The sequence below is a fragment of the Microcebus murinus genome, chromosome 2 (assembly GCF_040939455.1).
Source record: "Microcebus murinus isolate Inina chromosome 2, M.murinus_Inina_mat1.0, whole genome shotgun sequence".
In the NCBI taxonomy this organism is placed as follows: domain Eukaryota; kingdom Metazoa; phylum Chordata; class Mammalia; order Primates; family Cheirogaleidae; genus Microcebus; species Microcebus murinus.
Genome location: NC_134105.1, coordinates 122831893 through 122852980, shown reverse-complemented (window position 1 = coordinate 122852980; position 21088 = coordinate 122831893). Strand labels below are relative to the sequence as shown.

General features: G+C 48.5%; 1 protein-coding gene across 2 annotated transcripts in view; it reads right to left on the bottom strand.

The window, feature by feature from the left end:
• Window positions 1-702: 702 nt before the first annotated feature.
• The window catches only part of BRINP2 (BMP/retinoic acid inducible neural specific 2), a 101306-nt gene continuing 80920 nt past the window's right edge, over window positions 703-21088 (bottom strand). For both annotated transcript variants that reach the window (XM_012765028.3, XM_012765027.3), the window contains 4 exons: window positions 9026-9131; window positions 6274-6510; window positions 3954-4176; window positions 703-2340 (listed from right to left, as the gene is read on the bottom strand). In XM_012765028.3, coding sequence (XP_012620482.1) covers window positions 1224-2340; window positions 3954-4176; window positions 6274-6510; window positions 9026-9131 — 1683 coding nt within the window. In that variant the 3' untranslated portion in view covers window positions 703-1223. The remainder of the gene's footprint in view (window positions 2341-3953; window positions 4177-6273; window positions 6511-9025; window positions 9132-21088) is intronic.

The window sequence follows — 21088 nt, the reverse complement described above, 5'->3', positions numbered from 1 at the left end:
AGCAAGAGCTGTGGACCACCCTGCCCAGCGGCACATCCGAGGCAGGGCCTGTGTTGGTCCTCGCACTGGGAGATAAGGAGGGCGTGAGGTGACTCTGGGAGAGTTCCCCTTCTTAATCTCTCTCCCTCTCCCCCCACACCCACTTGTGTCCATATCCATGAACCAGACTCCTACGCAGCGACACCCCCACTCACGGACGCCCCGTGTCACATGCACAGCAATTACAAAAGAAAAATCCAGGCAACCCAGGGATACTCTTTTTTCCTCTCTTCTCTCTCATTTTTCCCCTAAAAAGGCCTTTTTTAAAAAATATTAAACCAGGTAAATTTTTACTCAGATATTCAGGTGGCTGGAGAAGACTGACAAGGAAAACAATCACAAAATAAATAATTTTGTTTTCTTTTTTTAAAAAAAGAACATTTTCCTACGCACGTCTCTAACTTGGCAGGCCGCTTTCTTGGACAGGCGGCGCCGCAGGGGGGCCCGGACGGCTGCAAGGGGCTGGGCGGCGGGCCCTGCCCTGGGCCGGCGGGCAGCGGGCGGGCAGCGGGCGGGCCAGGCGGGCGGAGGAGGCGCTGCCTGCGCTGCTCGCCGGGTCCCACGCTGGGACGTTGCCAGGGCCGCTCCGGGCGCAGGCGTGCAGGGGAGCACAGAGCAGGCTGCGTACAAAAGTGAGAACCAACGTGGGATTCACAAAACAAGGACGTTTTAAGAAATCTGGTTAAAAAGAATACAAAAGTGACTCCACCGAGGGGAGGAAGAGCTCCCACCCCTCCCACTTTTGTCCCCTCTTGTTTTCTTGAATGAGAAGAATCCCTTTGAAGGATTTGTGTTTGTTTCGTGGTTTGGCTGGTTCTTTTCCTTAATCTCTTCCCAGGCTCCTCTGGTCCACCTCCGTCCACTTCAGAAAGCACCGACTTCACAGACCTGGGGCTGCTGAGTCGCAGCCTCCCCACGCAAGTGTGTGTGTGTGTGTGTATGCGCGTGTGTGTGTGTGCGCGTGCGTGTGTGTGCGTGTGCACGTGCGTGCGCGCACAAGGGTGCACGTGCGCAGTGGCTGATTCTTTCTCCTCCGCCTGCTTCAGTCCAAGCCTCCAGGTCCCGTCTGCTGAGTGCGGCGAGTCTCATGGGAGTGCCCTGTTGGCACTAAAGTGAGGCCTGGGTTGTCTTCATGTCTCAGGTCCACGGGTCCCTCTCTACCCAGAGCTGGAGCGGGACCCCCATTAGCTACAGAGTTTGCCCGTCTCATACTCCACAGGGTTTGGCAGCTTAGAATTGAAAGCCCTCAGGGAGGACTGGATCCTGCCCACCTCATTGTTGGCCAGCTTGAGCCTATGCCGGAGCAAGCAGGAGAAGAGGTCAAGGCGGACTTTGCCAGGTGGAGAAAGCTGGTTCACCCGGTCCCTGAGCTCAATGAGCTGCAAGAGTGCAGAGTCCTGGGAACCTTGAGTATATGGGTAGTCCAACTGGAGAATTAAGTCCCGGATAGCATCCGGGTCAAAGGGAAGGCTGTAGCCAAACACCTGCAAGGTGTTGATTTTCATGTAGCCCAAATTCTTGGAGGGATCAGTCATTTCTAGGGGCTCGTAGTAGATTGTCTCATTGGAGCTGTCATCCAGGGACTTGATTCGGCTCCGTAGGTAAACATGGACTGTTTCAAAGAAGGTCTTCCACCTGTTCCCCAAGGTGATAGTCCAGTTTTGGCACTGGGCAGCTGCATCCACGTTAGTCCTTTCCCAGTCAGGGAAGCTGCCCTCGTTCACGGGCATGAACCAGCTCTCAGAGTGGCTGCCCCCAAAGGGGTTGACGTAGATGGCCATGACAGGCTCCAGGGTGCTATTCTTGGTGAGGCAGATCTGCAAGGACAAAGCCAACATCACATGCACCAGCCCGGGCTTGTACTTGTTGCTCTTCAGGGTGAGAAGCATGCGCTTCCTCCAGGAAGGGTCAAACCAGCTGCCCAGACGCATGTCATTGCTGATAAAAATGGAGTGTACCTCAATGCGGCTGTCCCGCTTCTGCAGCAGGTACTTCAGCTCCAGGTCCTGCAGGTCTGTCTCCAGCCCAAGGAAGTTCTCCAGGGACTCAGCCACCTCTGGCCGGCACAGCCCTTGGGCCAGCACGTAGCCCGGGTTGCAGCTGCCACAGCGTGTGCTGTTGTCTGGAGCACAGTGGGCACAGGCAGGCCCTTCGCCCAAGGCACATGGGATGGGGCCCTGGCAGGAAGATTGGTCATAGGGGCAGGTGCAGCTGTGACTCTGTTCCAGGAAGGTGCCAGGGAAGGTGCTTTCTCCACAGTAGAGAAGGGACTGGATTCGGTTCCACCAGTAGGACAAGGACCTTGCAGAGGGGAGGTAAAAATGAAGCAAGAGTCAAAGGAAGCCACGGACTGTCATCATCCCTAAGGGATGCAGGACATTGACTAATAGGCAGGGAAGGCAGTGAGGAAGATAAAAGCCCCACGTTCCCAAACCCTACTGTGCCACTTTGGACTGACAGCACAAAGCTTGAAGCTCTGTGTCCGAGGGATCAGCACCAGAAATATTTGACATCAGACTTGTACTTGAAGCAGCGAGGCTCATCTCTTCCAAGTAGTACCTCATTTCCTTATATCCAAAAGCCTACAGAGGATCTCCAACATCCTTTGTATCAAATCCAAGGTTTTGGCCTTCTAAATAAGATGTCTCTCTAAACATTCCAATTTCTCCCCAATTTTTCTAGCTCAAGGTCTCCACATCCTTTCTATTTTCTCTGCTTCCACCACTCCTCCCCGAGAGCAGAAATTTTCTATGACTGACTTTCTTAAAATTTTAATTTCATCTCTATGCTGCCTCCTCTAAGAGGTGTTACCTGAAGTCTCTTTCAAAAGAACCACTTCAGTCACTGTCCATCACATCACCTTGTTTTTATTTAATCCCCAGCAATTATCAGTACCTGAAATTACTGTGTTTATTTATTGTTTACTTACTTACAGACTGCATCTTTATAAATGCCATGACAGTGTGTTATTGGCCAACAGATTCTCAGAAATGAGGATTATTTCTAGTGTATGGTAAGCTTTTAACCATTGTGTGTTGAAAAGAAATAAATGAATCCCTCTCAAAACCCCTGTAGGCCTATCCCCGCCACTCCTGCTTCCTGCTTCCCCAGGCCTCAGTTGGAGCTACACCTCTTGGCTGCTGTGAAGGCAGCTCCCTGTGCCCAGAATTCTGTCCCCTTGTGTGGACCAGGCCATTTCCATGCCTTCCTGCATGGTCTGGCCAGGATGTCTTCTCCAAGGAAGCCATCCTCTCAGGTCTTTGCCTCTAGGAGATCATTGCTTTCATTTATGACCCACCACCATCAATCTACGTGGCTGCCACACAGCTATCATGTCCCAGTTTTTATGTTTCTGTATGTTGTTAAATCTTTCCGATTTACTAATACCTCCTGCAGCTTAACAGTAGAGCATGCAATACAGACTTAATAAAAACTTGCTGAATAAATAAATACAGAAGCAAGTGAACAAGTGGATGCCTATGACAATACAGTCCCACTCTAACCCTAAGGGGATGGGGTCTCAGCTTTCACCTCCTGTGATTCAGAGCAGAGTCACTTGTTTGATACAATCTAATGGGTGTATTTCTCATCGTATGCAATTGGTGTATGAGCTTTAACATCATCCCTTTCTTTTCTAAAAGACTTATTAAAATGGAAATGAGTAAATGAGAATTAGAGTATTAGAACTGCATTTGAATCTACTATAATTTGGAAAAAAGTAAATTAGCCTCTCTTTCTGTTTCATCTGTCGATTCAACTCACAATTGGGAATGACACTCGTCAGTGGGTCAACATGACGGGCAGGCTACGTGCTGGTCACCACTCCCAGATCCCAAACCCTGGACGAGGGTCCTCCCTGGCTCAGCAGCTGCCGGGTGGAGCTGAGCTCTGGCTCTCGTGTCCAGGGTGCTCACCTCTCCTTGGGCAGGCGGAAGCGAGGCTGCCGGTGGCAGCGCTTGCACAGGTTGAAGAGCCGGCGGACGACCCGATGGGTCTTCCTGAACAGCACTTGCAAGCTGGCGCCCAGCTGCTGGTAGCGGTGCTGGAGGCTGGTGTCCATGGCCCAGAGCTGGGAGATAGCCGTGGAGTTCAGGAACCGGTCCTCAGGCAGCCTCTTCAGCAGAGCCTGGAATTCTTCTGTGGACGAGAACAGAGGGACTGAGCTCAGGGGAAGCTGGCAGAGCCCTGGGAGAGGCAGGTGGCCCCTCCCAGGCCCAGGCCCTTCCAAGTTACGGCATGAGGAGCAGCCTTCGCATCCACTCTCCCGAGTTCTTTTTTTAATTAACAGCTTTACTGAAAAATAATTAACAGATCATAAAATATCGCTTTAGGATTTTTTTTCTTGTTTCTATCCCTATTGTTCTGAATTTCAAAACCATTCTCTGCCACCATCAGAGGGGCCAGAGGCCCTGATTTTGCTAATGATCTTGCATGCACCTCCTTCCCCCGTTATACCTCCTTCTAAGTTGTCCGTGGCACCGTCTCAAGGCCGTCTGCTTCAATAATACCACACGCCCCACTCGTGATGGCAAGTGTGCTCCCAGACTGGCAGATGTGGGCACAGAGAGGGGGGAGCGCCCAGCTCAGGTCCTTTCAGAAACCTTTCCGTCCCTGAGACCAGCCTCTTCCCTCCACATCCTTCTCTCTGACTCTCTGTGATTTTCCCCTCTCTTTTCAGCTTCAACTCTTGACCAGATATCCGTTCTTCCCTGTAGCTAATCTAGAAACAATAGGCTTCCTGGTTCTGAGCTCCTGCTGTGTCTAATTTCCCCTAGAGCTTCCTGGGCACGCCACGCTTTCTGAGCTCGTGTGCAGATCTCTGTCCATTGCTCCGCTGACTCGGGACCCGCAGCCGCTCTGTCTCCTAGTGGAGGTCTACACAGCCCTCATTCAGTCACGGGCAATGCCCCATAGTGCTGATGGCCTGAAATCATGTTACGGAACATATCCCAGTAGCACAGTCCAAAGCATGGGGTTGGAGAGCTGGAATGTGGAATTCTCCATAGCTACCAAATATCGTGTCTAGTACTTGCAATGGCAACCCCTGGGGGCTCCGCCCATTTGATTGCTCATGTACCTGGTTCCTCATCCCCTCAGAAGACTGGACAATCATGCCTCGTAATGGCACCAGCAACCAGCATGTGCACAGCTAAAACATTTAAGCATACAAAACAGTACACAGAACAAAAAGATAAACTCCCACGTGCCTGCCACCCAGTTTTTGCTATTTTGCCATATCGGCTTCAGATTTTTTTTTCTTATTTAGGAAATAAGGCAAACTAAATATACTGCACTGGAAGGCCCTAAGCTTCCCTTCCCTATCTATCCGGATGCAGCCACTCTCTTGGATGTTTTCTTTATATTAGCACATATTATCATGGTTTCTGCAAGTGTATTTATCCATAAAAAATATTATGTTTTGGCTAGCATGTTTGTAAATATTATGTAAATAGTATTAAATATGTGTTATATTTAATAAATTATTATAGTATTATATATAAACATATAAATAGGTATATAACACATAACTTTTCTCATCTTGCTTTGTTTTATCCAAAATCATGTTTTTGAGATATATCCCTGTAACTATCCTTCATTTAGTGCTGAAATGTGTAAACATACCATGCAGAGTTCTTTATACATTAACTCCATCTACATCATCCCACGTGAGCCTTCCATCCACCCATCACTATCACTTTCCCTCTTTGTAGAAGAAGAAACTGAGGCATTGAGAAGCTGCCTGGCCAATCCAAGGTCATCTAGCTGGTCAGTAATAAGGCAAGAATGCAAAACCAGTTCCTCAGAATCTAGGTGTCCAGGTAACATTGATATTAGTTATCACAGCAACAACCAACAACTAGCCTGTAGTGGGTGCCATCCAGAGTTATTCCACACACTTCACTTATTCAAAAAATATTTATTGTTCACCGTATGTGCAAGTATTGCACTTGGCACTGTGGAATGGTAGCAAACAAGACAGTCCAGGTCTATGCCCTCAATTATGTTTATCTTAGCTTACTAAGTCCTTGAAGCATACCTCTTAGGCAGGCAGTATGTCCATTTACATATATAAAAACCCCAAAGCTTGTGAGACTGAGGGTGGTGCTTGAGGTCACAGACACAGTAAGTGGCCAAGTCAGGATCCCGGTGGAGTTCCCCACCACGTCCTTGCTTCCCTGCACCTCGCAGCCCCGCTCATTGACAGGAGGGAATTCTGGCCAGCTGGCTGCTCACCTGACTCCTCGAACTGCCGGTTGTGAGTGGCCCAGGAGTCCTGGATCTGCAGCAGGCTGTCCTCCATGGCCTGGACATCGGCGTCGGGGCAGTTGCACTCCGGGAAGGTGGGGCTGCACTTGCACCAGCAGTCATTCTCCTTGCAGACGAGCTCCCCCTCAGAGCTGCACGTGATGTAGCTGAGTGCTGCGGCCACAAAGCGCTCACGCAGGTACTCGGGCAGCAGCACCTGCAGGCCTGGGGAAAGGATGTGTCAAGGAATCACTGAGCGGAACCGGTGGAGACTCAGTTTCCCACACCCAAGGCTGCAGGGACCCCAGCTGGGGATCTGCTGACTTGTGCATTCTGGGGCCAAGAAAGGTCACCCCAGAGCCTGATCCTGTGAAGCTGATGGGGAGAGAGGGCTACTGCTGCCCCAGTGACAGATGGGGGAGGATCTGAAAATGCAGATGAGGAACATCAAAGCCCAAGGCTTAGCCAAACCCCTCACATCAGCCAAATTGAGAGCGCGCATATCATGAGAACAGGCTTATTGGCTACACATCAGCATTTCTAGGATGGAAACGGGATGATGTTTCAGATAAAAGAAGAGCTTACAGCTCTCATGGGGGAGAAATCAAGGCTTGATGGGCTTTTTTGCTCTGCCTCCTATAGCCATCCTGTTTCTAATTTAACTGAGATTAGCAGTAAGCATCCTAGGGCTTCACTGAATGCTGCACTCCTTGGCCTCCCACACAAGCCCCGATGACCAAAGAGGCTGTCCTGGCTAGGAGGTAGGAACAGGTATTGTGGACACACAGTAGCCAGGCACTATGCCAAGTACTTTTTATATATGATTGTAAGTAACACTCCTGTGCATACTGGGCTTCTTATCGGTGAGGAAATCCAAGTCACAGCATTCATAGAGTCTGGTTGGTGTCAGATCCTGTCCTCGTCCCATGAAGTCATACTGAGTAACTGGGACTGGCTGCCCCATCATATTATTTAACTCTCAGGGAGATTTGAAGGTAGGATGGTGGTCACTGCCCCAAGATCAGTCATGCCTGGATAGATGTGAATGGCTTTAGGCTCTCTTTTCCAACTAGCTTCTAATCTTGGATATAATGCACTAAATTGCTCCAAGCTTCAGTTTTCTTACCCATCTGTGGTGAATATCAGGTTTGCCTGTAGCAGAAATGTACTCCTAGTTGGTTTCACAGTAAGGCATTGGATGTTTACCAAGGGCTGAGCAAAGGACAGGCATGCCGGGGGACACAACCTGGGCCATGCCGGTCAGCCCTGCAGGAGCCGCCCAGTAGGTACACAGTGGGACCTCGTGCCAAGAGCGTGAGGGATATGAGGACTTCTAGATATGATGAGCTCCTCTTTCCTCAATTGTCTGCCAGCTCTTTATTTTTACACCCTTGACATTGTCCTTGGCAGGAATCAGAGAGCCCAGAGCATATATCCTAGTCTTGCTGGATCTCAAAATATAACTTAACATTGCCAGGAGCAGTATGTGTTTGTTGATCTTGCTTGAGGTCTCCAATTCTGAACTGCTCCTAAATTTTCCTTTCTTGGCACTGTGCCCACCAAGGCACTCGAGCAGCCCTCCCCACACTTGTCACATGCTCGCTTTCAACACTCACCAAGACCTTTCCTTCCCTCCCCCACCAACTCCCCTTCCTCACCGGAACATCTCCCATTGCTATAAAGCAACTGCCTGAGAAATGTCTGCATGAGTGACGGGTATAAAATTAAATGGCATAAACCATTCCAAATGAACAACCAGACACTTTGAACTTCGCTCATCTCTACTTTCCAGACACAAACCCAGCCCAACAAGGAACGTAGGGGAAGGGGGACACTAATTGCCTTAGGTGGCTCTAAATAAAGGAGTTATTTACTCCTCTTTATATATATTTCTTGATTTCTAAAGTATTGCTGGGTTGCATCTGAGTCAGGTTGCCTGGAATTTGTAATTGTAGATCCTGGATGAGGGCTATTGATTTTGTAATGTTGAGACAATAATATCTTAAACAGAGTCCAATTCAGTTAGGCCTTAAGACAAGCAAACTTTTCCCACTGGATCAGTATGCGCAGTCCTGCCCTGGGGTGCTCGGGGACAGGGAGCCAGAGACACACCCTCCCCTTAGTTCCTGACCTCCAGACCCAATTAGGTTTCCTTTCCTTTTGCTTTCCCAGTTTTGCTTGTTCTGTTTCCAATCAAAAGGCTCCAATTCTTCTCAAACTCAGTCCTGGCTTGAGCTCTCCCATGGAAGACCACAGACTAATAACAGAAAGCAGGGCCACTCTCAGGTGGTGTCACAGCAGCCAATGGCCTACAGTCTGCACAGCTCTTAACTGAGCCAGAGATGGCTGTCCTGTAACCACTCTGCAAAAGCCAGCTGTTCCTCAATGTGTCTTTAGGATAAAGTAGAGGGGCTTTTGGACAACAACGGAGTTCGTTGAACTATGCCGAAGCTTATAAGGATGGATGTGCTGTTTCTTATAGGATAGTGACAGAGATCTCGAGAAGGGCTATGAAGTGGGAGGCTTCAGGTGTCCAGAGACATGAGCAACGGGCCTTGGGAGTAGGGCAAACCAGATCAGGGGCTGCATTGAAAGAATGATGGAGCTTGCTCAGTACAGGTCCCAGAACTTGTCTTAAGATGGGCCACTCCAGTGGGGCAGGCAGGAATTTTTCCTGCTCTTTAGTGAACTGGGTTCCACCAGGTGTGAAAGGTATGAAAACCAGCACGATGCTGCTTACCTAGTAACTGCACTTTGTTCTCTGGACTCTGCACCAGGACAGAGCTGACTGAGTCCAGATTGTCATAGTTGCTGCAGCCCAGAGGACCAGTCCTGGTCTCTGTGACCTAGAGAAGGAAAGAGAAGGGTGTGGATTTAGATAACAAGCACGGGATTTGTCCTTCTCTTCTCCAGTTGTCCAATCTCAGGCTCCATATCCTGTTTACGACCAGGCAAAAATGACAGGTGCCTTTTTCTACCCCAAGAACATAAAGTCACTTTGCTTCCTTGTCCTGAGACAGTTAGTATCTGTTACATGGCGCTCCAGCAGCAGGTGTACATAAGTGGGAGCCCTTCAGAGAGAGCTGGAGGGAATTTATGTCTCAGAAGAGAAAATTCATGTGAGCAGAGAAACCTGGGAAAGGAGTGAGACCTTTAAGCCAGAATCGCCCTTTCTCCTCCCCGAGAGGCAGGCGGGCCATCTGTGGTCCCCGTCAGCCTGCTCGAGAGCCCAGCTGCATCCACTCGATGTGGTGCTCACGGCTTAGGGACCCTGGAGATGAAACGCACTGGAGAAATATGAGTTATGAGTATTAGTATTAGTATGAACCATTTAGGTCCCACCTCGGCACTGAGACGTCCTCAGAGAAAATCAGCCGTGGGCTTACTGCATATTTTAATAAGTATATTAAATATACATAAACTCTTATAGCCATGTAATATTCCAAAACATCATAGAGTCATTTTAAAATATTATAAAGTTGGCCCATCAGTTTTCCCTAATGTTTAAAGTATAAGATGAAAAATGTGGAGCTTTAAATGCTCTAAAAAAATTATGTAATAAGAATGATGGGGACCCAAGGCCCTTCCTTCTCAGGATCTCTGCAGGCTTTGCCAACAATCAATCAACCAATCAACAAGTATTTATTGAGCAGCCACTGTTCAATTCCATACAATTCATCAAACATTCCTAGAGTGCCTTTCCCGGAGTTCCCCGGGGAAATCCACCCTGATACTCTGACCTCCTCTTCTGGCTGCAGGCCCCTCTGCTTTGCAGCAGGCACAGGGGTTGTAGTTTCACATCTTTTCTGCAAGTACGTGATCCATATCTGGGTCTCACATACCACAGCTCCAGAGAGGGAAGCTCGTATTTATCTTGTGCACCGTGTTGTTGACAGCTGTTAGCACAGTGTCTGGCACATAGTAGGGACCCAATAACGAAGAGAAGGTATGAGTAATATGTTCCAGGCTCTGCTGGGTTGGGAGGCATGCCCGAAGATGAACAAGTTGTGCACTGTGTTCTCTAAGAAGAGGCCACAACCTCTGGGGAAGGCAGGCACATACACGTCTGAGCGACAGACATCCAAGTCACAGCAGAAGCATGTGTCACAGTGAGCTCTGACGAAGCACAGTTCTAAGCAAAGAGCAGCAAAGGGGGAAGCAGCAGAGGAAGCGCTGTTTGCGCCGGTCCCTTGGGAGACGCAGGGCGTGGGCAGGCGGGAGGGACAGAAAGGTACTATGAGGAAAAGAAGTGGCAGCGTGATCTGCAGCACAAGGGTTGGGGAGTGCTCGGTGCCTGTGTCCAGCACGCCGCTCGTGACCACGGGGATGCTAAAGTGTAAGTGACATCCTCAAAGGGATTTTAGTAGACCTGGGCTTAAAAAACACACGTGGAACAGGGAAATCGAGTGAGAGGCGGTGCGATGTGGGCCAAGTGCACAGTTAAGAGAGAGCCGGGAGAGATCCTCCCATCTTGAAACGGTCAGAGAAGGCGTAATGGATGAGGCGAGTCATGAATGGGTTTGGGGAGATGCACAGGGGTTGGAAGAAAGGGGGAGGGCTGCAGAAAGAAAGGTAACTCGAAGACCCAGGGCCGCAGCAGACACGGACTCAGCCCGGACGAGAGCGGGCCGCCCACAGCGGGAGCAGGAGCGGCTTCTCTCCGGACTCCAGTTCTTCCCCCAAGTCGCCCGTGCGGTCACAGGAGCTCTCTGGGACAAATCTCTTTACCGTCACTCTCCAAAGGAGGAAACCAAGGCTCGAGTTTCAGTGCCCGAGGCCGCAGAGCTGTGGAGTGGCAGGAGCAGGCCTCTAACCTCAGGGTCCTCAGGCTGCTGCTCAGCACCTTTCTGTCTCCTCAGACGCCCCTGGCGCCGCGTGCCGCCCTCTACATCCGTCGCTCTGCAAAACAAGCGCTCTAAAGAGCCGTCCGCCCAGCGAATTCCAGGGGCTTGTCCTCTCCTCGGAGTGCTAACATTGGGCAAAACAAACTGTGTTGGTTTGAGATCAATTTTATTATCCCTATAACACGGACTAGGAAACCAAAGCCCACACAAGTTAAACGGGCTATTCAAGGTCACAGAGTCAGCTGCAGGGCTAGGATTCAGGTGACTCATTCACTCTTTTTTCACTCATCTATTCATTTAACAAGTACTCAAGGAGCATTCGGAACTCCCCGATGCCTAGACACAGTCATCACCAGCAGGAGCTGGCAGGCGAGAGGAGCGCGTCCGCGAGGCCCAGTGCTCCGCCTCCCGCACATGCGGGCTCGCTGCTGGGCGCGCCTCTTCGCTGAGGGAATGGGGACTGGCCGGCCGTCAGGCAGGGCTGGGAAGCAGAGCCTGCCTCATTTCAAGGTCAAGTCTTCTCTCTGTGTGCTGTGACAGTCCCCATGGCTGAGAACTGGCCCGGCTGTTGTGGGACGCTTGCTCCTCTTGCCTGAAGCGGGCTGAGGGCGGCGGCGGGAAGTGGGCGTAGTATCTGGAGACTTTCTGGCCCTGCCGCAGGTACGCTGGTCGTGGGACTGTCACTGAGTGCTTCACCGCCTTTTCTACGCACTCAGCCCTGACGTGGTCACTCACCCGCCAGGCCCGGGCAGGCAGAGCTAACAAGCCTCACGCAGGAATAGGATGCGACCCAAAGAGGAGGCCAGGTGGGAGGAAAGCCACAGGAGGAGCGTTCCTTCCCTCCCCTCAGTTCTCGCCTACCGCCAGCCCACCTGCTTCCCCACCACCCCCACCTTGTTCGTCGTTCGGGGCTGTCCTTGGTGCTATTTTCTAACTTCACTCTGCTGTTTCTGAAGGTTGCTTCCACAAGAGGACAATCAATTAGGTAAGTCACTGAAAGGGTGTGAGTAGCTTCACTTTGTCAATTGTGGCAAAAGGATGGGAGTGAAGACAGACAAAGGCTGTGACCCACGTGCACCTCCTATCAGAAGGAGGGACCCAGAGCCAGGTGTCCCCGAGTGAGGAAGGCCCACTCGGGTTTCACCAGGTCGCGATGTCACAGCTCTTTCCATTGACATTCTGCTCTGAGACCATCTCTCGCCTTCCTAGAGAGGAAAGGAGGGGAAAGAATGGAAGGACCTGAACAGGGTCCCCCTGCAGACATGGCCTGAGTGCTGACTTGAGCAAGCAGGATGGCCTGAGACGCCCCCTCTCTTTGCCCCAAAGTGATGAAAGCCCCAGAGTCTCTGGAGGTGTCGAGAGAGTCCGGCGCCTTTCTCTGTAGCGAGGCAGACAGCTGCGGCAGGTTATAAAGAGGGCTTGCGGAGGTCATGGAAAGTGCGGTTCACTCCAGCACACAGTTCAAAGAGTGCCTCAGATAAGCCTTCAGAAAGGGAAAATAATTGTGTGCTAATTGGTCTGTTGACAGAGCCCATCCTGCCTTCAGAAAGCCCTGATGGATCTCAGGTTCATTAGCACATCCAATTTTCCATAAATACCAGATCATGCAAACCCTCATTCCAGAGAGCCACTCTCCCCTTGTCCCTCCACGGCCTGTCCTACCGAGGGCCACCTGCAACACGGAGGGCGGAGTAGAACGGGCTTCTCGTTGTGAGCGAGGGCGGTGGGAGAGCAGAGCTGACGGTATGTGCTTCGCAGAGCTGCAGGCTGAATCCCTGGCAGTGAGGGACTGCACCAGTCGGAAGGATGCGTTATGAGGAGCACTCTCCTGTGCCTCGTGGGGTCCGCCTGAACTTGTGAGTGAGCTCCCTGCAGTCGGCGAGTGAGCATGCCCAGCCCTCGCCGCCAAGCCCGTCCTCAGCCGTGGACTGTGTGGAGGGTGAGCTGTAACAAGGACAGACCCCTTCCTCCTTGTGGCCCTGATCCCTCTGGAGAACCGTGGACAGGATGACAGGATGACTACACACACAGCCCTTCACAGTCTGCAAAGGGCTTTCCTGTGGGCCGCACCATTTGGTGGCCCAGCCCTACAGCAGAGTCAGGGGTGACACTCACAGTGCGCATCAGCCGGTGGAACGGGGAGCACTGACTCGTCAGAGGAGATGCTGGCCTTAGTGCCAGGCAGGGCTCCGAGGCCTCCCGGGGAGTGCTCACCCTTTGGTTGCAATCAAAGGAAAGTCTGGGGCTCTGGGAGGAGCAGAGGTGGCTGGGGTCACACAGGGGTTGGAGCGAAGACTATTTACCAGCTGCATGGACGTGTTTCAGCATTTTAAAGACTGGTGTCCCCATATCAGCTGAATGTAAGCCCTGTGTACAGGTGAGTCAACTAGTTGGTAACTCATGTCATGGCAGAGAGAAATGGAGTTCAATGACTTCTCAAGGTCAAAGAAATAGCAAGCAGCAAGGCTAAAACCGAATCCCAAGTCTTCTTCCTTGAGTAAGTTTGTTTCCCACTAACCATGTGGTCTGCCTTCACTCTCAAGCATTTTATTGAGTGTCTCGCCACCTGCCAGACGCTCTGAAGGGACCTGGGGCTGTGTGTTGCTGCAGAGTCCCTACTGCTTTAAAATGCGACAAGCCCCATAATAGAGGTGTGTGCTGATCAGGGCAGCCCTTGCAACAGAGGGGGATGTTCAGGGGCCTTGGAGGAAGGCCATCAGGTAAACCAGAGGGGCGTATCTCCATGTTAGTGCAAGGAAGTTGCTAAGAGGGAGTTACAGGTACCACGCAGCTGCTTACAGAAACAAAGCAAGCAGGCAAGCTGGAGGACTGTTCCTCACTAAGGCAGAGCAGGTGAGCAGAGCCCCAGCCCGCCCACCGCCACCAGGAGTCACGACTGTGCTCCCACCTAAGGGGGCGCCGGCAACACCTGCAGCACTAAGCTGACACGTACTGTGCACACTTGCACGTGCTTGCACACGCGTTGAGCGGAAGCATCTAATCCAGGCGTCCTCAAACTACGGCCCTCGGGCCACATGCGGGTGTTTTTGCCCGCTTGTTTTTTTACTTCAAAATATGATATGTGCAGTGTGCATAGGAGTTTGTTCATAGTTCTTTTTAAACTATAGTCTGGCCCTCCAACGATCTGAGGGACAGTGAACTGGCCCCATTTAAAAAGTTTGAGGACCCTTGATCTAATCAGTGTGGAAAATGCCATGTCCAGTGACTCATTCATTTATTCACTCAACAACCCTTCATTCATTACCTATAATGCAGCAAACTCTGTCCTCTTACTGGGAATCACACATGAACAAGACTCAGCCTCTTCCACAAGGACCTCAGAGTCTCATGTGCAGATCGTCATGTTGGCTGGCAATTATAATTCAAATAAGCCCTACAAAAAGGGAAATGCTTGAAACACTAAAGAGAGGGCATTTAACTGCCCCAACAGTTAGGAAAGGCTTCACAAAATAGTCACCTGTTTGAGCCGAACAAAGAAGGGTGAGGAACAGCCACTCAAGTGAACAGACGAGCACCGCAAGTCAATCAAACAGCAAGTACCAGGAGGCTGAGATATGAGGACACAGCATATCTGGGTAGAGCCTGATATTTAGGTCTGACTGGATTACACAATAGGAATGGAGGGTGAAAGATGGACAGGATCATGAGGATGGAGATAAGTAGCAAAGAACTGTTTAGAGATGAAACTAGAAAGATAGCAGGGACAGACCTTCAACAGTAGCATAGTTTTGTTAAGAAGAGCCCTTAGTCCTTTTCCAGCTCCAGTGGTGCCTGGTTCATCTATCTACACGTTTCCTTATTAAACCTCATGGAAAACTGCAAGACATACATTGTTCTAAGTGTTCAACAATTTTACGATGAGCAAACTGAGGTTCTTAGAAGTTTGGCAACTTGCTCAAAACCCCACCATGAGCAGAGGCAGAGGTCAGTCTCGTGGGTTGCAGCCTGTGTTCTTTCCATTACATCACACTGCCGCCGGCCCGGGCACAGCGGGTGGGCTCTGTCCCATGCACAGTCTGGGGCCATTGAAGGGTTAAGCAGGGAATGACATGATATGATGATTTGAGCTCGTGGCAGTGGCACAGAGGGCAAATCGCGGGAAAGAGAGGAGAATGGCTACAGAAGGGCGACACAAGAAAATCAGGTGACAGCTGATGAAGTCCTGGACTAAGGGAGTGGCAGGGTCATGAGGAGACGGTGAAGGCCAAGTTGAAGACACATGCAAGAGATTGATTATAGTGATGGATCAAGGAATTTAAGTTAGGCAAACGGGGAAATGAGGCTATTAAAGGGTGATAGAAGTGCAAAGTTAGTCAGGTAGGGGACAGGAAGGAACATTATTACTGGGAGCTTTAAGTTGTTACTCCAATGCCTACCTTTCATTTCCTGATAAGACTACTTTTTCTCCAACTCTGACACAGCCCGCTATAGTAGTGAATGGGGACAGGGCCTTCCACTGAGTTCTATTTATCTTCATGACAAACCCTACTCCATCCTACTGATAGTGTTTTTTTCATCATTTTAAGCTGCCTAAGATACGAAGCTCCCAAATATACCCTACATCCCTGTTAATGGAACGTCATGCTCATCTCAGACGCTCACTCAGACCCTGTACGTCCCCTGATCTCCTAATCTGATCTTTTCTCTTCAGTTAACTTCTACTGCGCTGTCTGGATATCATGATCAGTTCTCAGCTAAACCCCTATAATCTCAACCCCTTCTCAAGAGTCTACTTTGCATTTTAGTTCTAACCACAACCCCTCTGGCCCTGAGGACATGGTTCTCTGTAGTTGTCTCTAGCAACGGCTGTTTTCTTTCCCACCACTCATGCGCCTGGGCATGGAAAAGAGGTGGGTTCTCCACTGTGAAATCTTGGGCACTGTTCCTCCTTCCTCTCTGACTATCTTTGGTTCCTTTGAAGCCAGAAGCCTGTCACCCATTACCCCTCCTCATTGCAATTTATTTTTCTCATTACTTCCTCTCACTCATTGCCACTAAGAGATCACAGACGGAATGCAGTTACCAGTAAAACTGGGTTGCAGGGCACAGCCTTTCTTTATGGTCTCAATAGGAAGCAATATCCACTCATACTTGCCCTAGTCTCTTCCCTTTAACAAATCATCAAACCTACTTAGACTTCCAATCTTTGGACCTGACCAACTTTTCACTTTCTATCACCCCTCAGTGGCCTCTTTTCACTCCTTGCCCAATTTAGATTCCCTGGTCTGTCACTACAATCACTCTTTCGTGTAAACGCTCAACTCTCTTGCCTCTTTCTTCTTTCATCTTGTACACACGTGCACACACACACACACACACACACGCACACACACACACATACACAATCTTGGTTAAATCCAACTCTCCATCTGTTCCATGCCTGCCTGTATGTGAATGCTAAATGTAGCTGATAAAACTTACAACTGTGCTGACTTGTCTCATGTTATAATTATGACCCCGAGCTGCAGGCAGGCCATCGGTGCTACCCAGAGATCTACTACATTCATCCAGTCCACAGACACTCTGGGAAGCTTCACACACGAATTCCCTGCATTCTTTTCTCAGCAATTCCCTCATCTTCCTTCTAGCCAAGGACTTTGCCTCTTGTTTCACCTAGAAAATGGAATTAATGGGGAGAGAACAACTGCATCTTCTCACTCCCGTGTCAAGTACGCTCCTGCTTCTGTCGCGTCACTCTGCACTGCCTCCTGTCACAAGCGAGGACGTGCTCACGCTCTGCGTGGGCCCCTCCTGTCACAAGCGAGGACGCGCTCACGCTCTGCGTGGCCCCGTGCCTCCACTCGTGCTGGGATACCGCCCCGCCCCCCGCCCGAGGACTTTGCTCCAGCAACCACCTCCCGTCTCTCCTGCATCATCACTCGCTCCCTCTCTACTAAATTATTTTAACCAACGGGCCAATATGCTGGAATATCTTCCATCTTAAAAACAGAAACACAATCTCCCTTGACCCCACATCACTCTCCGGTTAGCAGCCATTTTCTGTTCGCCTTTGTAGAAAAAGCACTGTTTCTACTCATATCTGATTCCTCACTTCGCCTCCTCTCCTGAATCTTCTCCACTGGCCTTGTGTACCCTCCCTGCCATGGAACCCCTCTTCTCCGTGTTACCAGCTGCCCTGCATTGCACAATGGAAGGGCCACTCTCAATCTTCACGTTCGTGACCTCTTACCAGCTTTCAACACAGCTGCTAGTCCTTCTCTTTTGAAAAACTTTCTTCACATGGCTTTGCGATCCCACTTTGGTTCTCTTCATACCTTTCTCTTATGTCTCAGCCTTCTTGGTTGTAACCTCCTCCTCTTCCCCACTTCTGAATACTGGGGTGCTTCACCGCTCACTGGGGCCACTTTACCTTGATTGATCTCATCTTATCATTTCCCATAGTTTAAACACCAACTACTGTTTATGTATCTGTTTGCCAAATTTCTATCTTCAGTCATGACCTTTCTTTTGAAATCCTGGTGTTTATGTTCAATTGACTGCTAGATATGTCCACTTGGATTTCTAACGGGAATATTAAATTCAGCATGTCTAAAACCAAACTCTTGATTTATTTCTTTCAGATCTGTACCTCCTTCCTGTATTATCCTTCTCAGTAAATGGAATCACTGTTCATTTGATTGCTCTGGCCAAAAAAATCTCACAGTAAATCTTGACTCCCTTCTTCTAATCCATTACCTAATTTTATAGGCTCTGCCATCAAAATATATTCTGAATCTGCCAACTTCTCACCACTTCCGTGTCATCAGCCTTGTTCAAGCCACTACTGTGTCTCGCCTTGACCACTGCAATCGCCACTGCACTGATCTCCAGGAAGCCCTTTCTTCTCCACGCTGAATCAGGAGGTCCTCATGCTCTGGCCCCTGCAGCCTCTGTAGCCTCATCTCTCACTTCACTCCTCTCTTGACTCCAGGCCAGCGACATGCTTTCCTTGATGTTACTGGATCACACCCCATACTCCTCCCCTTTAGGGCACTTGCACTGCTCTTATTCCCACTCAAGATACCCATGTGGCTCACTCCCTTACTTCATTCATGTCTCTGCTTAAGTGTCATTCCTTCAGACAGGTCTTCCCTAAAGTCCATGTCCCCATTACTTCATTTTCTCTTACTTGGATTCATTTTTCCATACTATTAATCACCACTTGACATTATACAGGCATACCTTGGAGATACTGTGGGTTCAGTCCCAGACCACTGTAAGTAATAAAGAGAATATCACAATAAAGTGAGTCACACAAATTTTTTGGCTTCCCAGTGCATATAAAAGTCATGTTTATACTATACTGTCGTCTTTTAAGTGTGCAACAGCAATATGTCTAAAAAATTGCACATACCTTAATTAAAAGAATATGTTATTGCTAGAAAATGCTAATAATCACCTGAGCCTTTAGCAAGTCATCACCATTATGCTGGTGGAGGGTTTTGCCTCAATGCTGATGGCTACTACTAATCAGAGTAGTGGTGGCTGAAGGTTGGGATGGCTGTGGCAATTTATTAAAGTAAGACAACAATAAAGTTTGCTGCATCAATTGACTCTTCCTTTCACAAAAGATCTCTCCATAGCATGCATGCTGTTTGACAGCATTTTACTCACAGTAGAACTTTTTTCAAAACTGGACTCAATCCTCTCAAACCCTGCCACTGCTTTATCAACTAAGTTTAGGTAATATTCTAAATCCTTTGTTGTCATTTTGACAATGCTCATGGCATCGTCCCTGGGAGTAGATTCCATCTCAAGAAACCACTTTCTTTGTTCATTCATAAGAAGCAACTCCTCACCCATTCAAGTTTAAGCATAAGATTGCAGCAGTTCAGTCACATCTTCAGGCTCCACTTGTAATTCTACTTCTCTTGCTACTTCCACCACATCTGCAGTGACTTCCTCCACTGAAGTCCTGAACCCCTCCAAGTCATCCATGAGGGTTGGAATCAACCTCTTCCAAACTCCTGTTAATGTTGACATTTGATCTCCTCCCATGAATCACAAATGTTCCTAATGGCATCTAGAACGGTGAATCCTTTCTAGAAGGTTTTCAGTTTACTTTGCCCAGATCCATTAGAGAAATCACTATCTATGGCAGCTATGGTTATGCAAAATCTATTTCTTAAATAATATTTCAAAGTCAAAATTACTCCTTGATCTATGGGCTACAGATCTATGGGCTACAGATGTTGTATCAGCAGACATGAAGACAACATTCATTTCCTTGTACATCTTCACTGGAGCTCTTGGGTGACTAGGAGCACTGTCAAAGAGCATTAATATTTTGAAAGGAGTCTTTTCTTCTGAGCAGTGGCTCTCAACAGCGGGCTTAAAATATTTAGTAAACCATGTTGTAAATAGATGTGCTGTCATCCTGGCCTTGTTGTTCCATTTATAAAGCACAGGCAGAGTGGATTTAGCATAATTCTTCAGGTCCCTAGGATTTTCAGAATGATAAATGAGCACTGCCTTCAACTTAAAGTCACCAGCTGCATTAACCTCTAACAAGAGAGTCAGCCTGTCCTTTGAACGCTTGAAGGCAGGCATTGGCTTCTCTCTCACTATGAAAGTCTTAGTTGACATCTTCTTCCAGTAGAAGGCTGTTGTGTCTACCTTGAAAACCAGTTGTTTAGTGTAGCCGCCTTCATCAATGACCTTAGCTGGATCCGGATAACATGCTGCAGATTCCACATCGGCACCTGCGGTTCCACCTTGCAATTTTATGTTATGGAGATGACTTCTACCTTAAACTTCATGAGCCAACCAACTTCGGCTAGCATCAAAGTTTTATTATTTTTTTTTCTGTAGCGTTCTCATCTCTCTCAGCCTTCACAGAATTGAATAGAGTTAGGGCTTTGTTCTGAGTCAGGCTTTGGCTTAAGGGAATGCTGTGGCTGGTGTGATCTTCTATCCAGACCACTGAAGTTTCCTCCACATCAGCAATGAGGCTGTTTTGCTTTCTTCTCGTTCATGTGTTCACCGGAGGAGCACTTTTAATTCCTTTCGAGAGCTTTTCCTTTGCATTCACACTTAGCTGTTTGGCACAAGAGGCCTAGCTTTTGGCCCATCTTGGCTTTTGACACGCCTTTCTCACTAAACTTAATCATCTCTAGGTTTTGATTTAAAATGAGTGATGCGCAACTCTTCCTGTCACTTGCACACTTAAAGGCCACTGTAGGGTTATTAATGGGCCTAATTTCAATATTTTTGTGTCTCAGCGATGGGGAGGCCCGAAGACAGGAAGAGAGATGGGGGAATGGCTGATCAGTGCAATCAGAATGCACACAACATTTGTCAATTAAGTTTGCTCTTTTATATGGGCATGGTTCATGGTGCCCCAAACAGTTACAATAGTGACATCAGAGATCACTGATCACAGATCACCGTATCAGATATAATAAAAATGAAAAAGTCTAAAAGATTATGAGAGTTACCAAAATGTGAGGCAGGGACACAAAGTGAGCACAGGCTGTTGGTAAATGGTGCAAACAGACTTAGTCAGCTCAAGTTTGCCACAAACCTTCAATTTGTAAAAAATACAATATCTGCAAAGTACAGTGAAGCAAGTACAATAAATGAGGTATTCCTATATATTTATGTGATTATGCCTCTGCTATTAGAATTCAAGCTTCATGAGGGCAAGGATTTTATATGTTTTGTTTGCTCTTATATTCTCAAGACCCAAAACAGTGCCTGACACATAATATAGGTGCTCAATAAATATTTATAGAATGAGTGAATAAATACACAAAATTTCCTTATGAGTTTCAGATGTGAAAAAAACAGAACATAAGAGAAGTTTGGTATCTGTTCACCACCGTAACTTTATACTTAGAATTTTTTTAAAAAACTGCATTGTGAAGTACAGTATTTTCACTAGTCTTCCCCAAAACAACATGAACTCTACTAGAAATCTCCTAGATGTAAGTAGAGAA